The sequence below is a fragment of the Pristis pectinata genome, chromosome 31, assembly GCF_009764475.1.
Source record: "Pristis pectinata isolate sPriPec2 chromosome 31, sPriPec2.1.pri, whole genome shotgun sequence".
NCBI lineage: Eukaryota > Metazoa > Chordata > Chondrichthyes > Rhinopristiformes > Pristidae > Pristis > Pristis pectinata.
In genome coordinates this window covers 4,009,990-4,028,948 of record NC_067435.1, presented here as the reverse complement: position 1 = coordinate 4,028,948, position 18,959 = coordinate 4,009,990, and the positions used below count along the sequence as shown (strand labels likewise).

Below are 18,959 nucleotides of genomic sequence, written 5' to 3'. Positions count from 1 at the left end.
GAAATTAGACAGGTATACAGGAAATACATTAAAAATATGGTCACCCCCTTACAGATGGCATGTGAAGGCTTTGGAGAGGGTGCAGAAGATGTTCACCAAGATGATGCCTGGATTAGAGGGTATGAGCTGTAAGGAGAGGTTGGACAAGCTTGAGCTGTTTTCTCTGGAAGATCGAGGGGTGATATAGTTTATATAATTATACAAGGCATAGATAGGGTAGATAGTCAAGAGTCTTTTTTTTCCTGGGTCAAAATGTCAAATACTAAAGGACATGCATTGAAGGTGAGAAGCGGAGAGTTTAAAGGAGATGTGCGAGCCAAGTTTTGTTTTAAACAGAGAGAGTGGTGGGTGCCTGTTAGATGGACACATGCATATGCAGGGAATGGAGGGATATGGATCATGTACAGGCAAAAAAGATTTAGTGTAATTTGGCATCATGGTTGGCAGAGACTTTGTGGGCCGAAGGGCCCGTTTCTGTGCTATACTATTCTATGTTCGTATTCCTCAAATGGAAGGAAGGTGGGGGTGGTGGTGAGAGAGGAGGGACGAGTGGGTGGCGGCAACGATTCAGAAGGCTGTGGGTTCAAGTTTCAGTCCAGAGCTTGGGTGCACATCGCACTTTTGGTGGACCCAACTTCTGGATGGGAGATTGAACCAAGGCTCTCTCTGCACATCGCACTGTTGGTGGACCCAACCTTTGGATGGGAGATTGAACCAAGGCTCTCTCTGCTTCCTCAAGTGGCAAAAAGGCATCAAGGCAATATTTTGAAGAAAAGTAGGGGAACTCTCCCTGGTCTTTTCACGCAAAATGAAAACATTACCTGGTCGTTATTGCAATATCCTTAGTGGAGCTCACTATGCACAAAATGGCTACTGTTCCCTACATTACAACAGTGTCTCACTGCGCTGGCTGTGAAGCACTTTTTACGACCTCAGTGTGTGAACGGCATTAAATAAATGAAAGTTCTTGACCTAAAAAAAATTCCAGTGTATTAAATCATTCTTATTTTTATTAAAAGCCTGTAGAATTTGGGTCTATGTCTGTCTTGAGCTTCATTATGTGGGGCTTCATCCAGGGTGTGCACCCTTGTTGAATTTAACGTTTATTTCTACAGTCTGACTAGAGCACTAGAGATAAAATCAACCCTGCAATATCTTAGACAGAGAATCTCATTTCACGGTCCTGAACTAGGTTCATTCAGGTCGATGGTGATCTGACTGCATCTCCTGAAACAGCTTGGATAGCTGCTCCACTGCATCAATGAGTGGTTTGAGAAGGTGCTCCCCACCTCCCAAACATGGAACCTGCAGCAGGAGGGCAGCAGGGACACAGGAACACCACCACCTGCAGGTTCCTCTCCAAGTCACACACTGTCCTAAGTTGGAAATACATCCCTGTTCCTTCACTGTCACTGGGTTTAAATCCTGAAACTCCCTCCCATAACTTTCACCAGATGTACAAGGCCATGGCTCGTCACCATGTTCTCAAGGCCAATTGTAACATAGACACAGTACAGGCCCTTCGGCCCACGATGTTGTGCCAACCTATAAAAACCTACTCTATGATCAATCTAACCCTTCCCTCTACACAGCCCATAACCCTCCATTTTACTTACATCCATGTAAGAGTCCTTTAAATGCCCCTATTGTATCAGCCTCTACACCACCCCCGGCAGTGCATTCCAGGCACCCACCACTCTCTGTGTAAAAAAAAACCTACCTCTGACATCTCCCCTAAACTTTCTTCCTCTGACTTTAAACTAATGTCCTCTGGTATTGGCCACTGCCGCCCTGGGGAAAAGGTGCTGGCTGTCCACTCTATCTGTGCCTCTCATAATCTTAGACACCTCTATCAAGTCGCCTCTCATCCTGCGTCACTCCAAAGAGAAAAGCCTGAGCTTGCTCAGCCTCCCTAAGACATGTTCTCTAATCTAGGCAGCATCCTGGTAAATCTCCTCTGCACCCTCTCTAAAGTTTCCACATCCGTCCTATAATGAAGTGACCAGAACTGAACACAATACTCTGAAGTGTGGTCTAACCAGAGTTCTATAGAGCTGCAACATCACCTCGCAGCTCTTGAGCTCAATTCCCCGACTAATGAAGGACACATACTGTACGCCTTCTTAACAACCCTATCAAAACACACTTCCCTGGCCAGGAATCAAACCCGGGCTGTGGTGGTGAGAGCGCTGAATCCTAACCACTAGACCACCAGGCAATGATGGGCAATAAGCATTGACCTCATCAGCAATGCCCTGAACTAGCAAAAGAATAAGTAAGTTATAAAGAAGAAATCCTATTTCACTGAGGCAGCAAAACCGCTCTTTTGGAACAGCAAAAGGGGAGAGTAAGAGAAAGCTAGTTCTGTAAACAATACTCCTCCTGCACAGAATAAATTCATTGAACATCTGGAACAGAAGCAGGAGTAGGCCATTCAGCCCCTCATGCCTTCTCCAGCATTCAGTAAGATCTCTGTTGATCTTTTATCTTTTAACTTGGGTTGTTTTCTCTGGTGTCAGAGGCTGAGGGGAGAACTGGTAGAAATTTATAAGATTATGAGAGGCATAGATAGGGTTGATGGTCAGGATCTTTTTCCCAGGGTAGAAGTGTCAAGTACTAGAGGGCCTGCAAGTTAAGGTGAGAGGGGGAAAGAATAAAGGAGATGTGTGGAGCAAAGTTTTTTCTTTACACAGAGAGTGGTGGGTGCCTGGAACGGGCTGCCAGGGGTGGTGGTGGAGGCAGATACGATAGTGGTGTTAGATAGACACATGAATATGGAGGGATATGGATCATGTACTGGCAGAAGAGATTCAGTTTAATTTGGTATGGTGTTTGGCACAGACATTGTGGGCCGAAGGGCCTGTTCCTATGCTGCACTGTTCCACATTCTACGTTTATTGTAGTCGATTCCCTTAATGTCAAAAAATATGAAATAATAGTGTGGATTAAATACAAAGCTGTCAATGGTCCAGACAACAGCTAGATGCCAGCTCAGGGGACCTACCCTTGGATCACATAGCTGAGAGCAGTAGGAGTAAATGGATCTTGCCCGATCGATCTCCCCCAGCTTGCATTCCATATCAGCGAATCGCAGGCACATATCTCGGGCGGGCTCGTCTGGCAGCACCTAGAACAAAACAAATATTTGCAAATACACTTGCAATCACCATTTCAAAATCATTACTTCTCCTCTCGCAGCCACCACCGGGCAGGAGGTACAGAAGCCTGAAGTCCCACACCACTAGGCTCAAAAATAGCTACTTTCCTTCAACCATTCAGTTCTTGAACCAACCTGCACACCCTCATCACTACAGTTTAGCACTTTGATCATTTTGCACTAAAATTGATTTTTTTTGTTCTAATTGTGTTCTTTTTGTAAAATTTGTTTAATTTATATTTTTCTTGTGAACGTTGCGTCTCTGATGCTCTGTGCCTGTGATGCTGCTGCAAGTGTGTTTTTCATTGCACTTGTGCACACATGGACTTGTGTATGTGACAATAAACTTGACTTTGACCTTGCCACAAATGAACAGGGATTTTGTAGTGTGCAGTTACTCACTCCAATTCTTCAACCCTATCATTGCCACCTTTGGAGATGTTGCACACCATGCCTTGTGCCAGTTGAAAAACACGTAAACGATACAAAGGTCAGAATGGAGGGTACATGTAACGACAAAGTTTAAGCAGAACTGAGTTTCAAATATCAAAGTAAAGGAGGCAGGAGTGAGCTCAGATACCAGGGTTTTGTGCTTGGAACTACCAGATGTCCCATCCCCTCCCCCAAACTGTTTCACTTTTTTAACCATACCATAAAATATAGAAGCAGAATGTGGCCATTCAGCCCATCGAGTCTGCTTTGTCATTTAATCATGGCTGTTTTTTTTAAACCCTATTCTCCTGCCTTCTCCCCCCTTACCAATCAAGAACCTACCAATCTCTGCCTTAAGTACACCTAATGACTTGGCCTCCACAGCCCCCTGTGGCAACAAAGTCCACAGATTCACCACCCTCTGGCTGAAGAAATTCCTCCTCACCTCAGTTCTAAAGGGACGTCCCTTTATTCTGAAGCTGTGCCCTCAGATCCTAGACTCTCCTATTAATGGAGACATCCTCTCCACATCCACTTTATCCAGGCTTTTCAGTATCTGGTCAGTTTCAATGAGATCCCCCCTCGTCCACCTGAACTCCATCGAGTACAGGCCCAGAGACATCAAGCGTGAAGCCTTCCATTCCTGGGATCATTCTTGTGAACCTCCTCTGGACCTCTCCAGGGCCCACACATCTTTCCTTAGATACGGGGCCCAATTCATTTAGCAATCGGAATAAAATGTAATTCTTTGTAACAGACCATTGTATGTTCTCCACAAATTTCCACAATGCAGCCCATTCTACAATATTCAGTTATTAAGGTTTCAGCAGAAAACCTTTCCACAGACCTCTCACTGGAGCACCCCTATCAGCTGAAGGATCCCATGTGCTCATCCATTACTGTGACATTAAAATAGTTCTGGTTCAACCCAAGCTCTCAGCAGCAGTACAAGAACTGAGGCATAGGGCAGACTTTTGACTGTGCAATGTGATGTACCTCAATTGCCTTCTCGTAGATGCCCCGTGTGTGGGTAACTCCATAAATTTCAGCTGCTCTCTTAATGTAGATGTTGTACATCTCGTATTGTTCCAATGGCTCCACTGCCTTGGTTGCTCGTTCATACACAGCCATGGCATGTCGAGCTAACCCGTACTCCTCCTCCAGCTTGGCATACAGCAGGTACAGAGCTGCAAGAGATAAGATTGAAGCCAAATAATGGTGACTGATTAATAGTGTCTGTTATTATTTCATCTCTGACAAAACAAGTGAGCTTACACAGTGGATGTAGGAAAATAAATGCTGAAAATTCATCAGCAATTAAAAACAACAGACATGACCAGCATCCAAGAGGGAAGGCACAGATATGTGTGGTATGGAGGCATGTTACACAGAACCAGATGGCCTCATTTCATGATGCAATTTTTGGAACAAGTTTCAATGATGCCATTAATCCGCTGAATAGCTCCGGTGATTTTTTACTTGATCAGAAGCATGTTTATCATCCACATAAATGTTTTCAGTCATAGAAATGAACAGAACACAAAGCGCTGGAGGAACTCCTGAGGTCAGGTAGCATTTATGGAGGGAAATGGACAGTTGACGCTTCGGGTCGAGACCCTTCATGGACTGTCCAGATGTCCAGGACTGTCCTGGCCTGCTGAGTTCCTCCAGCGCCTTGTGTGTTGCTCCAGATTCCAGCATCTGCAGTCTCGTGTCTCCATGGAATGGAACAGCAACAGGTAACTTTGTTCTTGCTTTGGAGACACAGGAACCAAGGCTTAGAAAACACACTTTCCTTTTCCAACCTCCCAGCTCGTTATATTATGGATACCATTAGGTTGCAAGCAGAGAGAGAATTGGACTGGGATACTAGAGGGCAGGGTACACATTTCTCACTGATTAATGAATACATTAGCAACCCTCAACTGGCAGACTGATTGAATTGGATGCAATAATACAGCCCCAGAGTACTGATAACGAGAAGTAGCTACACCAGCACCAATTTAGCCCACAGGTACCTATAAGTGCATCTGATCCATGTGCAGAATAGTTCAGATTTAAATACCAAATTGTGTACTCACAATCAGAAGCTCATCTCCCTGAGTGGTATAAAGATTCCCAATAGCTTTCAAATTTTGTTTGCTAAAATGTCAAGATACTTTCTACATTAAAAAGGTATATAAATGCAAATTGCTGTTGGAATGAATGGACACCTGCTTTTGAACTATCGGATCACAAATGGAATGGAAATGCTGTCTGGGGCACAGTAGCTCATCAAGAGTGATAAATGAACAGAAATGTTTCACACGGTTAGGACATGAGCTACAGAAATAGAACTGTGCTGCAGCAATGCAAATGGACTTTGTTTTTAATTACTGCCGGCTATATTTCCATGTTAGGAGGAACAGATGAGTAAATTCAGTATAAAGACAATCTTAAAGACCAGATGAACATAAGGGAACTCATAAATGTATTTGGACTTACAGAAAGTATTTGACAAGGTGCCCCACAAAAGATTAAGTCACAAGACAAGAGCCCATGGTGTTGGAGGTAACATACTGGAATATGGAAAGAGGATTACGTAATGGGCTGGAAGCAGCAAGCAGGGATAAAGGGGCCATTTTCAGGTTGGCAACCTACAACCAATGGGGAACCACAGTTATACCACAATAATGTGATTGCAAGGATTGCAATAAATGTGTGTGTCTCGGAAGAAGGAGGCAAATGTAAAATAGCCGAAGTTGCAGACGACACAGAAATAACAGGAAGTTGAGAGGAGGATACAAACAGCCATCAAAGAGATATTGATAGGTTCAGTGAGTGGGCAAGTTGACATTGAGAGTATAATGTGGGACAAAGTGAAGTTGTTTACTTTGGAAGGAAGAACAAAAGAACAGAGTATTATTTAAATCAAGTAAAATTGCAGAAAACTGCAGCACTAAAGGATTTGGGGCTCCCTGTGTATGAAACACTGAATGCTAGTACATAAGTACAGTAGGCATTAGAGGAAGGTAATGAAATGCTGGCCCTTATTTCAAGGGGGTAAGAATCTAAAGAGAAGGGACAACTTTACAAGGCACTAGTGAGACAACATCTAGAGCACTGAGAACAATTTTGCACCATTATTTAAGGAAAGATATTATTTCATTAGAGCAGGTGGATCCCAGATATGGAGTGATCGTCTTATGAGGGTTGGGACATTACTCATTGGAGTTGAATTTTATTGAAACACGTAAGATTCCCAGGGGTCTAGACAGGGTAAAGGGACTAGTTCTAAAGGGACATCCATCTATTCTGAGACTGTGCCTTCTGATTCTCTTCTCCCCCCCCACCCCCACCATCCTTCTGAAAGGCAAAATGTAGGCACAATGTATCATAAAGCCACGCAGCAGGGAAATTGGCCCATCATGTCTGAGCCAACCATCAAGCACCTAACTGCTCTGATCCCGTTTTTCCTCTACTTCCCCCCATTCCATTCCCCCACCACCCCAATTTTCCTGCCACTAACCTACACTACAGTGATCAATTAATCAATCAGCCATCACATCTTTGCCATGTCAGGGGAACCTGGTGCACCTGGAGAAACCCATCCCATCATAGGGAGAACATGTAAACTCCACACAGACAGCACCCATGGTTGGGATCGAACCCGGGTCTCTGAGGAAGATAACTATCCACAACTTCCTGGTGAAGGCATGCCAAAGCTTAGAAAATGAACAGTACAAACCATGCACATTTCTTATTCAATTTACTGAAATCTAAAGCAAGTTTCTTCCCTCCTGAGAATGTAGGGAAAGTGTCACTATATGTGAGAAGGAATAGACCACATCATGTAATAAACCAAGCCTTATTACTACCTGCCCATAGTTCATACAATTAAAAGTCAGTCACTGCACAAAATGGAAAATGCCCAAGGAAGTTTGATTGAAACCCATAAAAATGTAGTCACATCCAAAACAAAAACTGTCACATGCAGCAGAACCTATAGGCAAAAGATAAAAAACATTTTACTGCTATCTTCTGGAAACTGTTTTTGTGGAGGCTTGCATCATTCATTGTAAATGGGAGTTGCTTCATTTGGCAGGGCTTCAATAGGCAATGGAGTTTAAACTAGAATAGAATTACAACAACAGGGTTGCAAGCACTGACTTTTAGCAAACTTTGGTGGACATCCATCAAGAGCCTGCTCGAACAGGTCCCGCGCCCTCTCGAGTTTCTTCCCTCCGTACCGATCGATGAACTTGGTTAGGTAAGTGTTCCAAATATCATACACATTGGGCCATTTAAACAGGGCAATCCCTCGCTCGTAAGCCTGCAACAAGAAAGCACAATTAATTAAATAGGACGAAACCCTTCCAACCTGCTGGCTTAATTGATGAACTGTTTGCGACTGAGCCAGAAAAAGCAATCGTGTTTTAGGCTTAATTCCTGTTTGGTACTGAAGTAATTGATCTTAGCTGATCTGGCAGATGGAGCACCTTAGCTAACCCCTCGGCTGCCTAACTAGAAAAGTCTTTCTGTACCCAAGCTTTCCAATGACAGCATCCCTCCAGGACACTCTAGGGTCGGACCCACTGCCTTCTGCCTCAGTTGCAAGCCTACCAAAGTTCATCATTCAGGCTGAAACACAGAACTGCACAAAATGTCCAGCAAACAAGCTAATTGCCCAAATGATTCAGAAAGGTAACTAAGACAGAAATGCTGGAAGAACTCAGCCAGTTAAACAGCATCTATGGAGAGAGAAACCAGCTAAAGTTTCAGGTCAATTACCCCTCCGTAGAACTGGGGCGAAGGGGAGAGAGTGGAGGGTTACAGTTTTCAAAGCAGAGGTAAGGGGGAGAGGGAGATGTGTTAAACAAAAGACTACATGGAGATAGGCGAAGACAGAGCAGGTGAGAAGTAGGAGTACTGAACATCAGAAAGGGATAAAACCACGATGATGGGAAATGATGGGGAGTTTCCCTTAAACTGGAAAATTCAATGTTCATAGCAGAAGTTTAAAGTACCAAGACGAAAGATAAGAAGTTGTTCTTCTAGTTTATGTTGGGGCTCACTATGGCAGTGAGGAGACTGCAGGCAGACAGGTCAGAAAGGGAGTGAGATTGAGAATTAAAGTGACATGCAACAGGTTCACCTCTGTGGACTGAGCAGAGGTCCTCCACAAAGTGATTACCAATCTGCATTTGGTTTCTCCAACGTAGAGGAGCCTACGTTGTGAACACTGAATGCAGTACACTATGTTGGAAGCAGTGCAAGTGAACCGCTGCTTCACCTGCAATACTATCTGGGTCCCGGGATGGAGGGAAGGGGAGAGGTGAGTGGACAGGTGTTCTATCTCCTCCGGTTGCATGGGAAGGTGCCATGGGGATGGAAGAGTGGACCAGGGAGTCATAAAGAAGTGAGAGGTCCTGCCAAATTCAGAGGGGAGTAAGTGACTGTGGTGAGAGCTAGCAGAAATCCAGAGAGGAGTTCATTCTCTGTGCAAGTCTCCTCTTACCCCTCTTCATCTTACTTAGCATTCACTCCTTTGTTCCTGTGTTAATCTAGTTTCCCCCCCCCCCCTTAAATATACCTATACTAGTCACCTCAACCAGTTCCTGTGTTCATGGCTCCAAATTACAACCACTCTCTAGGTAAAGATGATCCTCCCGAATTTTCCTTTGGATTTATCAGTGATTACCCATTTAGCCCTCAGTATCCCCACCCTTCAGTTTCAGTTGACTGGGCAAGGCAGTAAGCACTGCTGCCACACACCTCCAGTGACCTAGGTTTGATCCTGCCCTTGGATGTTTGTATGAAGTTTCAAGTTACATGACCGCATAGGTTTCCTCTGGGTGCTCCTGTTTCCTCCCATGTCCCAAAGATCTGCTGATGGGTAACTTACAGTAGCTAATTAACCTCTTAATATAGTTAAGTGGCAAAATAATCAAAAGGGAATTGATGGGCATGTGAGAAAGAATATGTTTCTCAGCTTCTTCTCGCAAAGGGTGGTGCGTATTTAGAATGAGCTGCCAGAAATAGCAGTTGAGGTGGGCACATTAGCAATATTCAAAAGCCATCTAGATAAGTATGTCGTTAGGAGAGGTTGAGAGGGCTATGGGCCAAACGCAGGCAGATGGGACTAGCTCACTGGGCAACACAGTCTGCATGGATGAGTTGGGCCAAAGGACCTGTTTCCATGCTCTAGGTTGCAGGACTACAGGGAAATAAGGAGGCAAAATGGGACTGATGGAATCACTCCCCTGAAAGTCAGCATGATCCTGTTTGAGCGAATGGTTAGAATAAGAAAGAAAGATCCCCAGTGTCAACAGGTGTGGGGCTAGGCACACAGTGGTGGTGGGACTCAAGAGTTCCAGTACTGTTTGTATGAAGCATTTCCTAACTTCACCCTGAATGACCTAGTTTAAATGTTAAGGTTTTGTCTCTTTGACCCGAACCCTCCCACCTTTTAAATAGCTTTGCATGTTCTCCTTGATTACATTCCCTTAATAAACTGCATACCACCTGTCTATGTTACCACCAGGTTGAGTACAGAGAATTCAGTGGAAAGGTAGCTGGTGCCAGCAACAGCACAAACCAAAAACATAAATGTACTTCCTATGAAAGAAGCCATTCATTAAAATAAAATCTAGGTACCAATTGCCAGGGTGTGACTTCTAGACTGTAAAATAACCTCAGGGAGTCAGGATATTTAGATATTATTCAAAGTTTGCATTTGAGTTGTTCGACCTGAATCCATTTAGATGATTTGCCTTGTAAAACTGACTGTAATTTATTCTCATTTCTGTAGCAACTATTGGATTCTTTCTCTTATCAGGTTACCTAGCTAAATTTCAGCAGCCTAGTTAAATAAAACACATCGCATGGGAGGTTAGTGTTCCCAACCATGGTGTAAAAGACATGTTCAAGTTTTTGCCAAGCACCAGGAGTATCAGTTTACCTGATGTGACAGTCCAACTCCACTCATCCTTTCACAATGATGTTCGGATCTGGTCCAGCCAGCTGTGGTGGACATTTGACAGAACCACTTTCCAGAGACCTATTTTACACTGTCAGCACATGAATGGCATCATAGGTCAAGTCAGAAACCTAGTTTGAAACTTTGGAACTATGTACTGTTGATCTTAAAACATTTTTGTAAGGGATCAAAATGGATCAAGTAAGAACACAACGGGAATTGAAACAATTTTTCAATCTAATTCTTCTCGATTAGTGATAGCACCATTGGTACAAGTAATCATTAGTGAGCATCATCTTACAGACATAGTTGTACAACCAATTTGTCCATGTCAACCACGATGCTGATCAATGCTAATCCCATTGCTAATCCCATTGCTAATCCCACTTGCCCGCATTAGGCCTCTATCTCTCTGCATCTTTCCTATCCAAGTACCTGTCCAAATGCCTTTTAAACATTGTATGTACCTCCACCACCTCCTCATACGGCGACAATGAACTGGACTGCCATACACGTTCTTGCTTTTCACACTCGACATCAAACTGAGTGGCAGACAGCTACTAGAAAGTCAACAAGTTAAACAGGTCCACAGGTTAAAGTCCTGAACTGGAGCAGGGCCAACTTTGAGAGCATTAGGCAGGATCTAGCTGGGGTCAACTAGGTGACTCTATTTAAAGGCAAAGGAACAGTTGGCAATTGGGAGGCTTTTAAAAGAGTCATATCAAGAGTCCAGGGGCAACATGTTCCTGTTAGGGTGAAGGGTAGACATATCAAGTTCAGGGAACCCTGACTGATGAGAGATATTGAGACTCTGGTCAGGAAAAAGGAAGCCTACATCGGGTTTAGGCAGTTAGGCACAAATGAATCACTTGACAAACATAAAAAGTTTAAGACCAGGCTTAAGAGAGATATCAGGAGGGCAAAAGAAGGGTATGAGATGGATTTGGCAGGCAGGGTTAAAGATAATCCCAAGAGGTTCTTCAATTATATAAACAATAAAAGGGTGACTAGGGAGAGACTAAGTTGGCTCTGATGGTCTTTAAGAGGACCATGTGTGGAGCCGTAGGAAACGGCCAAGATTTTTAATGTTCATTTCTCCTGTGTGATTACTAAGGAGAATATCATGGATGCCAGAGAAATGAGGGTAATAAATAGTTAGGTCTTTACCCAGAGGGTGGTGAATGCTTGGAATGAGCTGCCAGAAGAAGTGGTCGAGGCCAGTACAATTGCAACATTTAAGAGACATTTGGATAGGTACATGGAGGGGAGTGGCTTGGAGGGATATGGACCGAAGGCAGGCAACTGGGACTATCAGGGAGGATGCTGTGGTCGGCATGGATCAGTTGGACCGAAGGGCCTGTTTCCGTTCTGTATTACTCTATGACTCTAAGTTGCTTATTTGTATCTCGATAAACGGGAGCAAAACCAAAAAGGTAGCTTGTGCTAACAGACTAATGTTTAGAAATAAATGTTCGTAAATACATGAAACAAGAACAATCTGTATGGTTTATGACAGGTGTAGCTACCTAAAGGCCGTATGCACTATTTACAGTCATCTGGTGTGTCAATGACAATGGGGATAAAGGCAAGTGTTTGAATCACTAATCTGTATTTAAACATCCCAAATCAATGAAGGCAGAAGCAGAGACACTGACTAACAGCAGGGAGGATTCCAAACCCTACAGACTGGATAGGAGCAACTTTGCTGTATATTTAGTTAGCCTCTTTCATTTTCCCCTCCAAAGACATCGATGCACTGCTGGGTATCGTTCAAAGCCTTTCAGTATCTTATTCAAGAAAATGCAGCAAATTGCCCCAGTTTGTCCAATGCACAAAAAGCAACTACCAGCCAATCAATCTACATGTAATCAAAGTAACGGAAGGTGTCATCAGTGGGGCTGTCAGGCAGCACTTGCACCCTGATAACCTGGTCACCAATGCCCAGCATGGGTTCCACCAGGATGACCTGGCTCTGGACATCATTGCAGCCTTGGTCCAACCATGGACCAAGATGCCAAATTCCAGAGGTGAGGTGGATCCACCTATCACCTGCCAGCTCTTGTTCCATCCCTTCCCCCCACCGTTTTATATGGGTTATCTCCCCTCCTTCTTTCCAGTCCTGATGAAGGGTCTCAACCTGAAATGTCAACTGTCCATTTCCCTCCATAGATGCTGCCTGACCCGCTGAGTTCCTCCAGCTCCTTTGTGTGTCACTATAATGGCTGTTGTCACACCTTGCACAAAGGAAGATGGGTGTGGATGTTGGAAGTCAATCATCCAGTTCCAAAATATCACAACAAGAGTTCCTCAGTGCAGTGTCCTAGGTCCAACCATCTTCAGTTGATTCATTAATGACCACTCTTCTGTTGTAAGATCAGGATGTTTGCTGATAGTTGCACAATGCTCAATTGCACTCACTACTCCTCATTGAACAAAGCAGGCACGTCTACAAGCAGCAAACCTAGACAACATCAGGGCATGGGCTGATGAGTGGCAAGGAACATCCGTGCCACCAAGGTGCCAGACAATGACCAACTCCAACAAGGCAGAACCCAACCGGAAAATGAATGGTACTTCCATCAGCAAGCTGATTGCATCAAGATCCTGGGGTCCACCACTGACCAGAAGCTCAAATGGATAAGCCACATAAATAGTGTGGCCACAAAAGCATTGAGAGGCTGGATATCCTGCAGTGAGTGACTCACCACAAAGCCTTTACAAAATCGAGAAGGCACAAGTCAAATGTGATGAAATATTATAAATATCGAGTCATCCAGCACAGAAACAGGTCTTTCAGCTCACCATGTTTGCTCCGACTATCAAGTATAACAATTTTATAACAATCCTACACCAACCCCATTTTTTAAAAAATTCTTCCCACATTCCCATCAACTCGCCCCAAATTCTACCCCTCATACACATATTATGAGCATCTTTAGGATGTGGAAGGAAACCAGAGCACCCGGAGGGAACCCACACGGTCAGAGGCAAGACATGCAAATTGCACCTAGACTGTTCCAGAGGATTGAACCTGGGTCACTGAAACTGTGAGGTAGCAGCTCTGCTAGCTGCACTACTGTGCAATACAAAACTCTAAACTCCAGCACTCAAGAAGCTTCACACCACCTGCATGATTGGTACCCCATCCACCATCTTAAACATTTATTTCCCAACCACTATTGGCACACAATGGCTACAGTGTGCACCATCTACAAAGTGCACAGCCGTTACCCGCCAGCAGCAGCTCTCAAACCCTAAACCTCTACTGCCAAGTACAAGGGTTCCCATCCAAGTTGTTTAAAACTGGTCAGGCCACATTTGGAGTATTGTGTGCAGTTCTGGTCTCTGCATTACAGGACGGATGTGGAGGCTTTGGAGAGAGTGCGGAAGAGGCTCACCAGGATGTTACCTGGATTAGAGAGTATTAGCTATAATGTTTTCTCTGGCGCGTCAGAGGCTGAGGGGAGATCTGATAGAGGTTTATAAAATTATAAGAGGCATAGATAGGGTAGATATTCAGAGTCCTTTTTGTCAGAGTGGAAATGTCAAATACAAGAGGGCATAGCTTTAAGGTTAGAGGGGAAAAGTTTAAAGGAGATGTGAGAGGTAAGTGTTTTTTAAAACACACAGGAGTGGTAGGTGTCTGGAATGGCTGCTAGGAGTGGTGGTGCAAGCAGACACAATAGAAAGAGGCATTTAGACTGCCACATGAACATGCAGGGAATGGAGGGATACAGATCACATGATAGGTTAGTTTAGTTTGGCATCATGGTCGGCACAGACACCGTGGATTGAAGGGCCTGTTCCTGCGCTGTACTGTTCTATGTTCTACGATACTATCTTGATTTGGAAATATATCACCAATCCTTCATAGTCACTGGGTCTGAATTCTAGATCTTCCTCCACAACAGTTCTGTGGGAGTAACTTCACTAGAAGGACTGCCACGATTCAAGGTACCGGAACACCACCTTCTCAAAGATAACTAAGGCTGGACAATAAGTGATGCCTTTCCAGCATGCCCAAGTCCAAAGAAAGCTAATGTTCAATTAAAAAACAAGAGGCATTCTTTCAAATTTGAGCTTAGACATACATTCATAGGTTGTCAGAGGGTGAATCCAAACTGAGCCCCATACTGTATTTACTGGCTGTAAACACATGCACAATTCAATGGGGTGGGAACAGGAGGGGCTGCTCAAGTTATTTTACCCTTACTAACCTTAATGTCAGCCGTAGAATTAACATCATTATCCGAGCTGTGATAAATGAAGGCTTTTTTTTAAAAAAGAGCAATCTTAACTCATATGTTATGCATCACAAATGTCAGGGGGTCACACATACAACTGATGTGCCCATTGATTTGTCAATGTCTTAAATTAATGATGCTATCAGACTGCTCTGATCTACGATTTATCTTCTGATTAGGCAAAGAAAGAAGCTGTCTTTTTCAAAAGGCAAATGAATTTGCAAGTTTGAGAGTGTAGAAATACAAAAAGTTCTGAACCGACTAATCATTGTGGGTTAACGTAGTTGCAATTAGGATGATGTGCACAAGATTAATGGCTGCAATTCAAAGGGGAAATAAAACAATAAAATACATGGCCTCTTCTTTGAGATAACTAAAGAGTGTTTTCCTAAAATGTACAATAATTTGAATCAAACAATTCAATAAAATAATAACTTGGGAATTTAATGACAAAAATGGACAAGGGCACAGAAAAGATTCACAAGGATGTTATTGGGACTGGAGGGCTTGAGTTATAAGGAGAGGCTGGATAGGCTGGGACTGTTTTCCCCTGGAGCAAAGGAGGCTGAGGGGTGACCTTATAGAGGTTTATAAAATCATGAGGGGTGTAGATATGGCGAATAGTCAGTCTTTTTCCCAGGATAGGGAAGAATAAAACTAGAAGGAATAGATTTAAGGTGAGAGGGGTAAGATTTAAAAGAGACCCGAGGGGCAACTTTTGCCACAAAGAGGGTAGTTGGTACATGGGATGAGCTGCCAGAGGAAGCTGTCGAGGTGGGTACAAGTACAATGTTTAAAATTAATTTGGAAAGGTAGACGTATAGGAAAAGTTTAGAAGGATATAGGCCAAATGCAGGCAAATGGCTCTAGCTCAGATAGACATCTTGGTTGGCAGATACATGTTGGGCTAAAGGACCTGTTTCTGTGCTGTGTTACTCTATGACTAATTGAAATATCAGATAATTTAAGTTGAGTAACCTTGAAATAAGAGACTGCAGTTTCCATTGGCTGTGGTGTCGTAGACAGCACACAGAATTGTACTGTAAAGAGGGAAGGGGTTTGGCCCATCGAGTTTATGCCAACTCCTTGCACAGCAACCCAGTCTATTGCCCCTCTTAGTTAGTTGGTTCAAGCTACATTCCCTGTGCAGCACTGTGTTATGAAAGAGGCATTGACACCAACTTTCACAGCAAAGCACTGGGTGAAGTGGGCTTTAAGTGTGTGATGCATGTACTGAGGTGGGGTCTTTCTGCACTGACTGGTTTAGTTTAACATTGGCAACACATCTGTGAACTGCGTGAGTAAGAATGGGGTGTGTACAGTTTCAATGTGAAATTCTCCCTTTTTCTTCACCTTTTGAAAACACAACACACCATGGAGCAAGAAATATAATCAGAGGATTCATCTATCATGAAACTGAAATTCATGATAAATTAGGCATCATTAAAATATTATTGATTTGATTTAAATAGGGTTGCTAAGATACAGTAATAAAATTTTGCACAAGGGAAAGAGGCGACATTTAATATTGGAGACACGTAGAAATAAATCTGCTTTTGCCACTTTCTGAATCACATTTATTGACATTTAAAATGCAATTTGGTACATCATAATTCTATGTCTGAAAAGTACCTGCAGAAAGTTGAAGTGAATCTGCAATGAATGTTGGTTACACCCACCTACATAGCTCCTTGGCTCATAAGCTGGGTGGCATTTATTTGGAAGTCTGCACGTATAGTGTTCTATTTATAGCCTGACAAAGGTAGTTCACTCAGACTTGCAGGACTTAGACTCAAGCTATGAGTCATTTGTAAAATAATGTTTTAACAGAAGCACCAAATCCAATAGTCAAGAAATAGTGATATTTAACACAATTATTACAACCCAACTGCTTTGAATGTGCTGCAGTATTGGTCTAATTCTCTCCCTCATTTCATGAAAGCACTCACTTGGACTATTATAGAGTCCCGTGATGCTCTGTATTACTGTGTTGCCAAACTAGTCACCATGAAAGATCATCACCACCATGTAAGTGGTCTGTGTTTCTAACTATCACCAGGACTCCACGTCTGGTGGGTCTCAAGACTGAGGCTATTTCTATCCAAAGGGGTGTGGGGGAAATAAAGGATGATGGGAGATCATGGGTCTTAGAGCCTTTACTTTACTGTATCAACAATGCTGCTGTATTTCACTGGACTATAAACCAGTGGTGTTTGAATTTTCAAAGATGCAATCCTTCACAGAATTTTCTTTTACATATCAATCATTACAGACCTAACTAGACCATAAGAACAAAACCTCAGTGCCTCTCAATGGTGCAAGAGTGCCAATCAGATTAACAAAAAACAGTGACTCACCTTGAAACTTTCTTCAAAGTAGTTGTGCTCTGTCAGGAACATTGCATAATTGATGATGATTTGAGGTGTGGCAATTCGGAGATCTATAATCCTGTCGTACACTGCCTTCGTGGACTAAATGAAAATAAAATTTATAAATATGAATAGATTATAAAAATGACTCTTAAAAAATATCCTCTTATTTTAAAATGCATTCTATTGCCAGATACCGCAAATTATTTTGCGGAGAGATTTACCCTGCTTCTGGCTACCTTCATTTCAACTGCCTATAGGTCAGTGGGGTTTTTTTTGCCTTCATCTTCTATTTCACAATTACTTTTTAAACTTAACCTAAAGCCCCCCCCCTTGTGATACACATCACTGATCTGCAGTCAGAACAAAGACCGTTACTCTTACACAATGGTGATGGATCCTACTTCATACCACAGGGTTGTCTCTGACAGCAGAAGTGCAGCAGTCCTATCATTTGAATAGCCCTAGTTCTTAACTTGTCTGGCAGGGTCCCTGAACCATGGTGTCTCTTGCAGTCACAATGCTGTTGACTCGTTTTGATGTACATGTGACTAATAAAGATCTTATCTGAACAGGCTTGAGGGGCAGGATCACAAGAGACTGCAGAGGGTTGTAGAGTCAGCCAGCTCCATCGTGAGCACAACCCTCCTCACCATCAAGGACATCTTCAAAAGGCAGTGCCTCAAGAAGGCGGCATCCATCGCTAAGGACCCTCACCATCCGGGACATGCCTGCTTCTCAGTACTACCATCGGGGAGGTGGTACAGGAGCCCGAAGACCCACACTCAACGATTTAGGAACAGCTTCTTCCCCTCTGCCATCAGATTTCTGAACGGTTCATGAACCCATGAACAAACACTACCTCATTATTCCTTTATTTTGTACTATTTGTTTATTTCTGTAATTATAGTCATTTTATGTCTTTGCACTGTACTGCTGCAGCAAAATGAATTTCATGTCATATAAGTCAGTGATAATAAATCTGATTTTGAACTCTAGGTTCCCACTATTTATAATGATAAAGTCTTAAAGTTCTTTGTCCACGATTTTAAAATGACAGATAAAAGTGGTATGAAACTAATTTTCATTCAAATTTCACTTCCATTTATTTCCTGGAAAAAAAAGCCTCTGATAGCAGCCACAATGCACATCAGGTGCAAAGCCAGGCATTAGTATGCAGGCAAGTACAGGAGCTGTGTGCCACTGTAGTACAGGAGCTGCATATCATTTACATGGCGAGCAGATGACCCACTTTGTGCTGCAGCAGGGATATTCATTCGATAACCGCACCCTTTTAAAAGACATGCATCTCACATATTAAATTGCCACGGCACTTTGCATAAGTGACACGTGTTTAATTTTAGGAGAGGATTTCACAGCATGGAAATCTAGTTTTTCCACGTCTTTTATTCCCTCTCCCCACCCGACTATCCACAGCCAGTGCATGTAACAGCACTCTGGCAACAGGAGATGCAAAATTGAATTAGTGTAACTAAAACCCTGGTACCTCAAGGGGTTGACTGGACAACAGACTGCAGCTCCACCCTCCTGAAACTGGCAATACAGGCCTCTCTTTGTCAGAATCCACAGAATGAACTAAACATAGAAAAACCAAAACCACACCTGTTGGTGTCATTAGCAGCCGGTAACATCTCCAACCCCTTTGCATTAATTCACTTTAAACCTTTTCATTACTTCCTAAATGGTAGATTTCTTTAACATCTAATACACGGGTTCATCTGAATATAATGTGGAAGCCAAGAAAGAACATACAGAACAGTACAGCACAGGAACAGGCC

General features: G+C 43.1%; 1 protein-coding gene across 1 annotated transcript in view; it reads right to left on the bottom strand.

Moving 5' to 3' along the window:
• Positions 1-18,959, bottom strand: part of xab2 (XPA binding protein 2) — a 64,515-nt gene that overhangs the window by 7,707 nt on the left and 37,849 nt on the right. Inside the window, exons 12-15 of the mRNA XM_052041824.1 lie at positions 17,149-17,262; positions 7,739-7,901; positions 4,586-4,776; positions 3,005-3,127 (exon numbers count right to left, since the gene is read on the bottom strand). Of these exons, the coding sequence (XP_051897784.1) occupies positions 3,005-3,127; positions 4,586-4,776; positions 7,739-7,901; positions 17,149-17,262 (591 nt within the window). The remainder of the gene's footprint in view (positions 1-3,004; positions 3,128-4,585; positions 4,777-7,738; positions 7,902-17,148; positions 17,263-18,959) is intronic.